Source organism: Atta colombica, unplaced genomic scaffold (assembly GCF_001594045.1).
Source record: "Atta colombica isolate Treedump-2 unplaced genomic scaffold, Acol1.0 scaffold137, whole genome shotgun sequence".
Taxonomy (NCBI): domain Eukaryota; kingdom Metazoa; phylum Arthropoda; class Insecta; order Hymenoptera; family Formicidae; genus Atta; species Atta colombica.
Window position 1 is genome coordinate 29,055 of NW_017259225.1, and position 13,217 is coordinate 42,271.

General features: G+C 32.2%; 2 protein-coding genes across 2 annotated transcripts in view; one reads left to right on the forward strand and one right to left on the reverse strand.

The window, feature by feature from the left end:
* Positions 1-59: 59 nt before the first annotated feature.
* On the reverse strand, positions 60-3,309 carry LOC108684644. The gene is made up of 4 exons (XM_018189076.1): positions 2,973-3,309; positions 2,665-2,897; positions 2,177-2,462; positions 60-1,736 (listed from the first exon to the last, which is right to left on the reverse strand). The coding sequence occupies exons 1-4, from the start codon at positions 3,070-3,072 to the stop codon at positions 1,279-1,281; spliced, it is 1,077 nt and encodes a 358-aa protein (XP_018044565.1). The 5' UTR covers positions 3,073-3,309; the 3' UTR covers positions 60-1,278.
* Positions 3,310-3,515: 206 nt separating this feature from the next.
* LOC108684623 (coiled-coil domain-containing protein 108-like) overlaps positions 3,516-13,217 on the forward strand; it is a 10,176-nt gene continuing 474 nt past the window's right edge. The window contains 16 exon segments of the mRNA XM_018189043.1: positions 3,516-3,614; positions 4,220-4,439; positions 5,503-5,762; positions 6,151-6,433; positions 6,643-6,849; positions 6,925-7,129; positions 7,497-7,742; positions 8,049-8,277; positions 8,418-8,777; positions 8,910-8,986; positions 9,284-9,557; positions 9,653-9,934; positions 10,824-11,068; positions 11,162-11,414; positions 11,563-11,786; positions 11,905-12,073. Coding sequence (XP_018044532.1) covers positions 3,516-3,614; positions 4,220-4,439; positions 5,503-5,762; positions 6,151-6,433; positions 6,643-6,849; positions 6,925-7,129; positions 7,497-7,742; positions 8,049-8,277; positions 8,418-8,777; positions 8,910-8,986; positions 9,284-9,557; positions 9,653-9,934; positions 10,824-11,068; positions 11,162-11,414; positions 11,563-11,786; positions 11,905-12,073 — 3,633 coding nt within the window.

Sequence of the window (13,217 nt, forward strand, 5' to 3'; positions counted from 1 at the left end):
TATATATATATATATATATACACACACATATGTATATAGATATGTATATATGTCACGTATATTCAAGTAAGACGTAACATTACTAAAATATGCTACAATACAGTAAGTTCACATACAACTCGTTTCGCGAATGTCTATGAACACAACAGATCCCATCAAATTTTTTCTTTTTCGAGATATGTATTATTGCTATATTAAACATTATCATACTTAATACAAGATCATAACTTAATAGAAATTAATACGGAAGTTGATGAGAAGTTGATGTAACTTTAAATTTAATTAACATAGTTAAAAAATACTATACCGTTATTTTGATATGGAAAGTAATATTCCATCAACTAAGAAGTTATTTTGAGGCCTATTTCTTCGTTGTAGTTTTCAATGAACAAAATTCATGTGGTATTATTTCTTCAATATTTATTTAAAAATAATACAAAACGTAGAAATATACAATTCAAGATTCCCATTTTCCTACTGCAATCATAAGTTATGTCAGAAGTGGGAATTGTTGTATGAATTTTCTTACAATACGTTATTGAACACTAATAAAGGCATATGAAAAATCTAATTTATCTCAGCCTATATGCAACAAAAAATATGAACTACGATTTTCCATTTATGACGTCATAATTCAATAAGGCAATTAAGAAACGGAAACTTTAAACTATACAGAAGAAAAAAATAAATTTAATTAACCTATCTACCATTGCATTTCGTATAATCTTACTAATATACAATAAGAAACAATGATTGTGTGGTGTTAATATAACTGCATGTAAATGCGTGTAAATGTACTGCATGCAGTGGCGCAATTTGATGTGGACGGTGAGCAGCAGTGCTCCAAATGTAATTACTTTGGTTAAAATGATTGAAATATATGCATGAAACAATTTATCGATTAATTAAGACTCCCATCTTGATCTATTATCAAAGAACAAAGTATAGTTGATGTTGTGTAGTTTTGCATCCTAATCATAACTGATTTATCTATCATTTGATTAGCAAGAAATTACACTACATTCAGTTCACATTTCCATGAAATCGACTACACAGAATCAAAACTGATACATGAAACATCTGTTAATTTATCAGAGCGTTTTCTTTCGTAATAAAATCCAGCTCACATTTTGGAAAATAGTGTATGAATGTACGTAGAGAAAAATCGATCTAGTTATGTCACTAGATGCGCGACAACGCAGCGTCTAATTAAAACATTAGACGGTATGTTTAATGCACTCTCATATTATCATTCAGTTCATACTTGAATTCAATAACTTACGATCTAGCAGGATTACTTTGTTCGGGGAACAACGAGTCGTAACTGGGTGGTAGATCTTTGTCTACGACAGGCGAGGACATCGCGACCTCTAACATGGGAGCCGTTGGCACTGCGCGATTGGATCCCTGAGCTCCGTCCGCGTCCGGCAAGGAAACCGGCCGCGAGCACACATTCGGACCGGCGCAATCCGATGACCAGCACAACTTTTGTGATTTCTTGCAGATCCATAGACACAAAATGAAGATTATGAAGCAGAGAATCATGGTGGTAACTGCTCCTACAGTGACTTTTGTGGCAGTATTGTCCTTGGGATACCGATCATTGATCACGCAATTCACCTCATCTGAGCATATACTAAAAGGACAATTGTAGATCTTGTCACATATATATTCCTTCCGAATACAGTTGTTGTATCCGACCGCCTGATAGTGCTCGGAATTTGTCTGATCGCACTCTGCAAATAAATTATCAATAAAATAATATCACTCATTTGTTACAACAATGACACAACTCAAAAACTAAAGCTTTAAAAAAAATAAGTTAGAATAATTACTTTGAATCATTAACATTTTATAATTATTAATTTTTAAATCAAGTTTATGATAGTAGATTGTAGAGGAATAAAAGTATATTAACGATGTATCAAGACATGGAAAAAGAGCGCAAACCATGTGACATCTTTAAAGAAGATACGAAAGCTACTAAAATATTATAAGTAGATGTTATAAGCTATAAAATATATATATATATGTAAGTATATTCTTTTAAATTATCTTCTTCCTTTTTTTCTTCAAATTTTCTTTTTCTACTAAAAAAATGACTTTGAATTGTAGCAAATGAATAATTATGTTTGTTACATTTAATATAAATAATATATACGTTAAAAAAGCATACTCATGTATGGGGTATAAACTATTGTAAGGTCCAGAGACTGTCCATCTGGTACTCTTTCTTTGGAGATGAATATTTCGGTTTCTATCATAGCAGAGTCCGATCGAATAGACCACAGTTTTGATTTTTTAACAGGATCATATTCCGCATATATATCATAATTAGGTGACCGGCTATCATTTATGTTACCCAAATTGTCCTCAGGGTCAGGAACCGGAAGGTATGTTGTCTGGCTGCGGTCTATCTCTCCACAGAACTTGCTTGTGTAAAAACCATCGCTTCTCTTGAACTAATAAAATGTTTATCAAGAATCTGATACAAGAGCTAATTCTAATTGTATTTAAGCCTGTTTTTTCCATACTCCAGGATTGAACTTTTTGCATGATTTATCTCTTTTTCCTCAACGTGAAAAGAAAATGAAAAAAGCTAAACTGTACAAGGAAAGTTCAGTTCAGGAGTATGGGAAAAGAATAGGCCTTGCATTCACTTACCCGTATGTAATCAACACACCGATCGCCGTCGCGACGGAGAAACATCTTCTGAATAACCGCGAAGAGGCCCTCGTTTTTGCCAGTCCGGAAGACGAACGTACAATTGCGATTGGCCTTGACAACCCAGTGATCGAACATGTGGTGCGGCATGACGATCGCCGCGGCACCGTGTTGCATGTCAAGCGTATGCTTCTTATTCAGAACATGGCAAATCTTTTCGTTCTCAAGGCTATCTATGTGAGCATGCAGAAGTGAGGTTAAACAAGAAAGAAAGGGAACTTTCTACTGGATGATTATTCGCGACTTACATTCGGCGTAATGATTGTAATCATAACTGCCGTAACGCGCGCACGAGCACAGGTGCGCGATCACGATCAGCAGGTAGACGACGCCTGCGTCCCGGGCCATCTTCGCGTCGCGACCGCGCAGAGCTGGGTGTCACAGGGCCATACAGGTGACAGGACAGGATGCGTAAGGAACGGGGCCAAGACTCTCGCGAGCACCGATAATGAGGAATACCGTGCGAAATACCGCGGCGAGATTTCGGAGCGCCGAAATTAATTTCGTGGAGCCGGAGTCCAGAACGGATTGCGTGATGTCGTTACGCGAGATGCGTCTCGTGCGTCACGCCATCATCCATCCGTCATTCCGTCCCCCCACGGGGGGGTGACCAAACAAGTCCCGATGAAAGTCGACCGATGCTGCTGCCTACCTTCGAGTACCTTCGAGAGGACAGACATCGATCGCGCGATCGAGACCTCGATGAGAGGGCCGTGTCCCGCTTTTCGATGAGCGAAAGAAAGAGAGATAAAAAGATCAAATCGTTTGATAATCAAATAGAAACGAAAAAAATGCTATGCGAAGCGAATAGAAAAATCCACGTGGACTTCGGCGAGATAGAAACGGGCATCACAACTTTCAAGTGGCTGGAAATATTTAACAAAAGTTGCGTTAGTGTCCAATTTCTTGTTTACATTTAATATATGTTCGTTTCTATCAATGTAGATTAATTATAATAATTAACTTATTTTTATTCTTTTCTGGTTGAGAATTAAAAAAAGATAAAGAGTAAATTAAACCGAAGTTAATCTACATTGACAGAAATGGACACGAAAGCGATTTTGACCAGATTTTTATTAGGATTAAGAGAACGCGCTTAAAAATGATTAAAATATTAATTTTTTAGTTTAAAAAGGGAGCGGATTATTATTTTCTACACATTTTAAACTGTATAAAATGATTTTTTAATAAATGTCTAATGTTTAGTTGTAAAAAGGAGGTTGCAACATCAATTAACTTAAAAGAGAATACGTCTAAAAATCACTACAATGTCAAAATTTTTAATTCAAAATTAATTAACTAAATTATTTCCCGTATATTTCCAGCTAAATATTCGAAAAGAAAGATCGAATATAACCCTTTTGAATGATTAGAAGGAATTAGCATAACGAAATAAAAAAGATTGTTTTAAATTTATACTTTATTTGCTATTTGCTTGTAAAACATTTAGCTCTGTATAAAGCATTCATATTGACTGATTAATTATGTATTACAGATCGAGCAAACTTACGAAGCTCGAAGAGATTCGTCTACCAATCCGCTGGATCACGTGTTTGAATTATGTAGCTACTCTTGGTCTTTACTTCCTAATCATGCGTACAAGTGCAAAATATACTATCGACCATTCATGCCATTCACTGTAAACGTAGATTACTTTACGATCATAAATTCAGCTGGCGAATGCATGGAAATCCAAGTCCGCGGAACATGCATTGGTATGGAATTCTTTCCAATTAATGACGTTGGAAAGAATCTTTATCCTTCCTTTCTTAGTTTCTTTCTTTTTAATCTAATTTATAAGGAATAGCATTTTATAAGGATTGTATTAAAAGACCGAAAGATTAATCGGCGCGCAATCATATCTGAAATAAATTTGATTTAATAAAACTTAATATATTATTCGAAACATCTAACTTTGACCGATCAAGGCCTTCTCTATCGTACTTTATGTACTCATCAATCGTTTTTATAAGTCTTAATTGTCTTTATCTTTTGTTGCCACACTTGGACATATCCAACCCAATTCAATTACTTATAATTTTCATAAAAAATTATATTGTAACTTTTTTTTTTATTAAAACGCTACATTAAGGAATATAACGATAGTATTATGTATTATCTTTATTAATAAAAAAAAATTACAAGAAAAACATTAGAAAAGAAAAATCGAATATATCATTGCACCTAAAGTAGCACAAAAGAATTAAAAGAATCTTTTGTAATTAAAGTTTTCCAATCTTTGAAAGTTTTTGATGATAAATTCTTTTGGAGTAAAAATAATTGATGGAGCCTGTCAGAAGCGTCTCAGAAATTGATCAATTCTGTTATTTTAAAAATTTTATAATTTCATAATTTCATAATTTTAATATTGAGCACTCGATTATATCTTCATCAATTTTTGTTGTTTTTTACTTCGTGGAGTTGATCAACTTGACTTCTGAGAGACTCCATTAATTTGTACTTCAAGAGAATATATCATCGAGAATTTTTTAAGTTTAACACAAGTTTTACTTAATTACAAAAAATCTTAATCGAGATGTTCAATTGTTAAAACGCAACAAACCTTAACAGAAGTATTTAAAAAGAGATAATTACGATCTTATATTTCCGTTGAAAAGCATACGTCATCTAAGATTTTTAAATAAATTCAGACACGGACAATGTTTAATTTAAGTTATGAGTCATTAAATTATCAACATGAGTTCTGAAATTGACAATGTTTATGATGAATGTTTTCGTCATCGTATGACGTTAATTGTTAATCATTTACGCACGCAGGACCTGTGGTCTCCTCGTCCGCCACGAGATTAGTCATGATGTGTACAAGCGAGAATCGTGAGGTGAAAAAACGGATTAAACTCGTCAATGATTCGAAAGCCACGGCGACTTTCATGTTCGATTCGCTTCGAAGGCCGTTTGAAGCAAATCTGTGGCACGGACACATCGGGCCCTATTCTCACAAATTCGTAACAATTACTTTTGCACCACGAGAAAACGGAATCTACGCGTGCCATTTTCCGTGCCTAATCTTGAATCACGTAATGGGAAAATTTGAATTTTCAAAAAGAGCGCAATCCTCGTTGCACACGAAATGTCATACTATTTATAATTATCCAATTTTTCAGATTTTAGTAATTAATTCTATATCAGTTCTGTATTATTTTATTAAAAATAAGTATTTTAAAAAGCAAATGATATGATTTGCTTTATACATTTCAGGCGCGTCACCTTGTATTTAATATCTTTTTGACCTACTAAAATATTTATGTAATATTTTTTTGACCTATACTAAAATATTACGTAATATATGTTTTCGGCTCACTAAGATATTCAGTCGAAAAAAGTTTATTGCGTTTCAAACTCCACGTATCAAGAAAAATGTTTCATATGCTTACGTGACATATTCACGATGATTCATTTTTACAGAAACCGATTATCATAGAATTATACGGCTATTGTTGCACAGCGTTGCGTAAAACGAGCACTCAGATCCATTTTAATTATCCTACGAGATTAAAAAATGGCTTCGAAGGATACACAAGCGATACTGTTATTACCACGCAAAATCTTCCTACGGTTTCTTCGTCGAAAAATTGTATCGATTTCGGTCAGGCCGACGTAGAGGCGGAAAACGCTGAGCGAAAAATTCCAGAAACCCTGTGTCTTACTAATCACAGCCAGTCCGATGTATTAATTAAATGGGACCAAGGTTATTATTTATCAAATCAATGTATGCTATTATTAGCGTTTTATTTTACTTACTATTTATCCCTTTACCTTCTTGTCTTACCTTTTCAACTTCTTATATTTTTGTAAATTGTTTTAAGGACATAGAAATTAAAATTAAATATTGCTAATATAAGTACATAGACCTATTCTTCTGTCAACAATTAATTAATTAGATAATTTTGTATATAGATGTTGAAGGAATTTTTATTATAACATCCACTGTCACAAGAATACCGACGAGCCAAACGGCTCTGTTTGAAGTCGCGTTTAATCCCAACCGAACAAGCAGTTTCTTTGCGAGAGATCTCGTTGGAGAGATTTTTGTCAAGTCGCAAGAAGACCACTTTGGAGAAGAAACTCTGACATTCCCTGCAATCATAACCGTGCGGCTAATAGGTGCGCATTCTCTTTCTTTATCTGTCTTTTATGTTTACATAACGCTATTCTTATCTAATTCCTTTTTTTACATAGGTCACTCCTTTCGCGTTTGCTCCGATGGTTGGATTCCTCAATATGAGATACCTCATATAGTTAAGATGCCTCCTTGTGTACCCTCATCGCCGACATACACCACATTTCTAATACGAAGATACGGGCATTTACCACTGATGTATCGCTTCGTACCGCCAGCATCGAGCCACTTTGTCGTGAAACCGATGATGGGCATAATTTATCAGTATTTGCATTTAATATTTTATATGATCCTAATTGCTCGAATCTAGCGTTAAGTCTCGTCGCAAAAGTATGCCGTGTATTACATAAATAATAGTTTACAAGAAATATATTTTTTTTAATTATTTTCATCAGATAAGCATCGTTATTTAAAAATCTATAAAAGAAAAATACTATATCTAGTTCGAAATAATTTTTTACTATAAACTGTAGTGTAATTTATCATGATATATTATTTTTACATTCGTTTTACATGACGTTTATATTTATTTTATTTTTTAAAAAACATTTGAAACGATTTATATTAATATTCTGCATTCAATATCATTTTCAATTTTTATCCGTCAATGATGCATTGTGATCTTTTTCAGAGATTATCAGATCATTACAGTCTGTATGTTACCTGGAAACGATGATAAACGCCTTTATATGGAACGTTGGGCGATACGTTTGAATGGAAATATGAAATCGGAATGTTTTATAGATTTTCAGGGATACACAGAATATGCGAATGTCAGTTTTAGTGATCGGAATACCGTGAATTTCGCATCGACGTTTCCAGGCTGTCAAAGTCTGCAGCAATTTTATATGCGAAACATCACTCGGCATGTAATAAAGTAAATTTTTGTGATATTAATATTAATATATATAATTCCGTAGAATATATATTAATATTTAGTAACAAAAATTAATTACATAATGAAACACTGTTTAAAGCACCAATGAAAACAATATGCAAAATCAAAATTCCTTTAATGTGATTGCCGTTAATTAATTAAATTTCAAAAATATAAAAACTGTATTTTAATTATATCTCTAATAAAAAAAAATTATATTTCTATTATAAAAATTAATTAAAATATTTTTAAGAGAGACTGTTAGTTTATTGTTGTGATTGTCTTTGATTAACACCAATTCTTTAGTTATGAATTCATTAATGTGACACCTGAACTTCAAATACGAAATGGAAATGGCAAAATTTACTCAAACGATATAATTACTCACGAATGGTTATTTTGTCCTACAACACTTGGAAATTACGAATTTGACATAAACTGCATATTGGTCGTACTGAAAGATGAAATTCTCGTTGGCTCTAGCGTCTGTGTAACATTACATGTAACAGGAAAATGCGAATCTGGTGTTCTTGTGGTAAATTAATTAATAAATAATAAAACAATAGCAAGATACTACAAAATAAAAAAGAAATAATTTTTAAAAATATAATGAAATATAATAATAAAAATTTTATGGTACAAAATTTTAATAATGTATATTATTATGTTTTCCAGTCAGTGCCAGATGAATTAAATTTTGGAATTCAGGCATACAAAGATACGAAAGAATTAAGTTTTCACGTATTTAACTTGAGTCCCGTAAACATCTATTACAAAATGACGTGTATTCATTGCAATTGGCCAGTTGGGGATTTAAAACGTGATGTAAAAATACATCCGACTGCGGACACTATTGTTGCCGGAAAAGATAAAATCATTACTGTTCTTATCACACCTACTACTCCGGGATTTTACGAATTTTTTGTTCAGTATTTTGTGAGGATAAGCTCTGATGTAAACACAGATTTAATTCCGAATCAGATTCCGAGGAATATTTGTAAAGTGTGCTGTTTATGTGTATTACCTAGTTTGAAGGTAAAATGCTGTGTGCACAGTATTATTTTAAATGCATCTGCCAATAGAAGCTCATTTTTTTAAATAATAATTCGACGAAATATATAATAGTAATAAATATTTAAATGCCCATTTCTTTTTAATAAACAATAGGTGACAGATTTGCAATGTTATGGATCTTACCCAGTCATGAGTAAAGTTTTCCTTTGGAAGCTGATGAAAATAAACATGTATCTACATAGAATTTCTTGTTATTTTTCGATATAAATATAATTTAATATTTAAATCATGTGTGTATGGCCTAATTTATACAATGCTAGCAACTAGCGTGCTAGTCTTCTAGCGCGAACTAACAGTTAAAAAATATAATTCTATTTATTTATATTTTTTTTTTAGAAAACTAGCAATTAAAAAATATAATTTATTTATAATATAATTATAGAATTCTAGTTTGTTAGCAGACTAGCACGCTAGTTACTAGTAAAAAAGTAAAATTATATAAATCAGATCTGTACATGCATTTCTAGGCTCAATATATTACTCAAAGATTTGCAACCAGGGACATCGAAAATATTTTACATAAATTTTCCAGCAATGGTTTTACATAGTCCAAAGGTTATTGTAAAACTGCTTATAACAAACATAGATGCAGTGAGTGCTTCGTGGAATATCAAAAAAGTTCAGCTCTGTTCTTGTCGGCCAATTGTAAATACTCAAGGCTGTCTCAAATTTCAACGTGCAAAGTACGATTGCTTGCATAGGAAAGTGTGTTCTATACAGCCAAAAGCGATAAATCTTAAAGTATAAATAAGCTATAATTTTATAATGTTACAGTAACCTTCTTTATTGTTACTTTATTATCACTATTATTAATTTATCATTTTAATAAAATGCAGCCAAGAGAAGAGATCTGGATAACATTAGAGCTGCATTATTTATTATTAGGCCAGACCGAGACAAAGTGGGATTTAGACCTCGGAGACAATCGTCACATATTTTTCATTATGATAATTGAATGTTTTTCTGATTCTGATAATAAGCTCCAGCTTTTAAACGGCACGCATTTCAAATTCCAACCTGTTTATTTTGGAGAAAAAGATCCTATCTATCAGGTTATTTTTAATTGCATTTAAACATACAATAACGTCCATAACGTCTATAACGTGAACATTTTTCAGGTATGTTGGGTACATAATAGTACAAATCACAGCATCCCGTTTTCTATAAATCCAAAAACGATGTACGAAATAAATCAGAAGTATTGCTATAAAGTTTTTTCCTGTGAGACTCTACATGCAATCGTGAATCCGCAAACTTCTGTTCCGATCCTTTTAAAATTTCAACCAAGGAACTTCGGCATATTTGAAGTACATATATAACAAATTTAACACTATACACATTAGGACTCCAGAAATTCTAGTGCAATTTGTTAAATAAAGATTTTGGTAAAACTTCTGTTTAGAGGAACTTTCTCCGATGATCCTGACCTTGACATATATTATCAAGATCATGACCCTGAGTGACTTCCAATAGGTTTTAACCGTTGCTCATCCTTCGTTAAAAAATTATGAATAAAAAAATTTGAAAAATAAAGTCTCTTTTCTACTACATGAAACAAAAATTCTCTATTTTAAAATATATATTATGATTTTCCACGAGAAACGACTCTTATCCCTTCCTCCCCTCCTACAAAGGAGCGATTCTCACCTCTCCCTCCCCCCCTTCAGGGTCATGACCTTGATAACATACGTCAAAGTCAAAATCATCGGAGAAAGTTTCCCTGAATAGGAGTTTTACCAAGATTTTTTGTTTTTTAATTTTTTTTTCTTTGAAAAATAATAATCCTAATATATCTCCTTAATTCTATCGACACATTACGGACCTGTTCCTTAATCAATTCTCCGATTGAAAAAAAATTAATTGAAATATTTTCATTTTTACGGAAATTACGATAACAAATATAGATGGGATCCTATGAATCCGAGTGTGTATAACTAAGATTAATAGATAAAATTAATGAATAAATTTTTTTTCCAAATAGAAATTGATATATCTCTCTATCGTTAGGGGAAGTTGCGTTTAACTTTGGGTGATAGAGAAGAAGAACTGATACTCAAAGGCGAATCATTCTTGTCACCAACAATAACTACAGAAGATGTTCCATGCGAACAAAACTTCAAGGATGAGGATAGTCCTATATACTTTAGTACTGATTGCATAAATGTTTCTCAGATAGCTACGCACAGCCATGTAGTTAAAATGATTATGATACATAATAATTTGCAAGACGTACTCGCCTACGAATGGAAAAGGTTTACTTGAATTAAGCTGTGGATTGTGGAATAAATTATTGAACTGAAAAGTGTTTTCTGAAGTGAATTAATATTTCTGCATTATTCTATCAGACATGAGACATCTGGAATTATTCACGTGGAAATTTATCCGCCAAAAGGCTTGATAAAGCCAATGTCTGTCAAAAGCTTCCGTGTAACTATATATACTAAAGGCTTTCCTTGCATAATTGATATTAATATATCGTGCGAATTTATTAATGCTAATCAAAGGCGGATCTATCAACGAAATGTATACATTCTCGAAGGCTTGTCTCAGGAACTGAAGGGACAGTTTACTATTACGGAAAAAGGCATCAGCGTTCCAGTAAATAAAATACATAAATTTCTCTCGCAAAATGTTAAGACTTTAAAATGATTTAAGAAAGTTTTAATATAAAACTTGTAGAAAAGGAAATCCATTTTATGTAAAAATAAAAGTTTTTCTTTAAATTTATGTACTCTTTTGCCTCTAGGAATTATCGGTGAAAATCTTGAAAAAACCTCAGCCATTTTACAAAACCATAACAATTCAATGTTCTATCTATAGCGTAGAAGACAAATTTCTGAAAGTTAGTCTAATGAAAGAATTAACAAATGCGCCGCCAGAAGGAATATGCATTGAGGAAAATGAGAGAACGATGACATTCGGGAAAAAAGATATTAGTCGATCTTCGTTTATTATAGAAGGTCTACTGTGGTAAATCATTTACTTTCCAAATATTATAATAATAAGCAAGAAGAGTAGATTAATTTGCTTATAAAAATGAATATAAAATGAATGTGTGTATTTTAATGATACATTCGTCACATTTTAGGGAAATAGTCAACAGTAAACTGTTCGAAAACATAATGCAAGACATTTTACGGGAAAAATCAAATTTATTTTATTCGCAATTTAAAATGAGTTTGTATGAAAGACAAAGACTGATACAGAGATCCTACATTTCACCACCGCGAGCGTTAATTAATCGTATACTTGAAGAGGTAGGATTTTATGCCCGGGAACGAGCATGGTAAAATACACTAGTCTGCAATGCTAGAGATCCCGGGTTCAGTTCCCACCACCATCAAGCGACACCAAAAAAAAAATATTTTCATTATATCTCCTCTGTTTATATCTCCTCTCAGAAGGCAATGGCAAACCACCGAGAGTGTACCTAAGGCCCAAGAATAAAGGAAGATGTTAAAAAGAAACTGATTTTTGCTCATAAAAGTGTGAGTAAAAGGAATAGCATTTTTTGTAATATTATAAAAATATTAATAAAAGTTCGGGATCAATGATAAGGGAACGTCTTAAAAATGAATATGATATATTTGAACAAATTTCAATATTCTTACTTACCTTTTCAAAGTGTTCCCCAAGTGCCATGAAGTTTTTAATAATTTTATCATTTATAACTATTTTTTTACTTACATCTTTTCAGGCAAAAACTGCTCCTTTTTTGAGGGATATTAAAAAAAATCCGATTTTTGTCTAAAAGAATGTAAGTACAAGAAATAGTGTTTTTTGTAGATTATGACTTCCTGAATATGATAAAATTATTAAAAAGTTCATGGTACGTGGGGAACTTTGAAAAATAAGTAAGAATATTGAAATTTGTTCAAATATATCATATTCATGCTCAATTTTCAAGGTGTTTCCTATCGATCCCGAATTTTTTATTAATATTATCGTATTCAAGAAGTCAAAATCTATAAAAAAACGCTATTCCTTTTACTTACACTTTTATGCGCAAAAATTTGTTTCTTTTTAAAATCCTCGACTTAAATGTAGATCCCATACAACTGTATAACAGTGTACGCCACAGGCATAATAGAGAAGTTATCAGCTAGGATTATCTTCTTGCAATTGAATTGATAAGCGTTATCAATAATCGGCAATGCTGTAGGATATAGCATGTTCTAAGGCAATAAAAACTTGGTCCTCCATATCAGTAATGTCACTGAGAGCGTCAATAGACAGATCGATATAAAAATAATCAGAAATGAGCATTCTGCAATCAGAATTAAAAAAAAAAAATTAAAAAATCTTTATTTAGCAAATTGCACTGAAATTTCTGGAATCCTAGTGTGTATAGTTACAGTTAAATTTATTATATATACATACATACATATATATATATATATA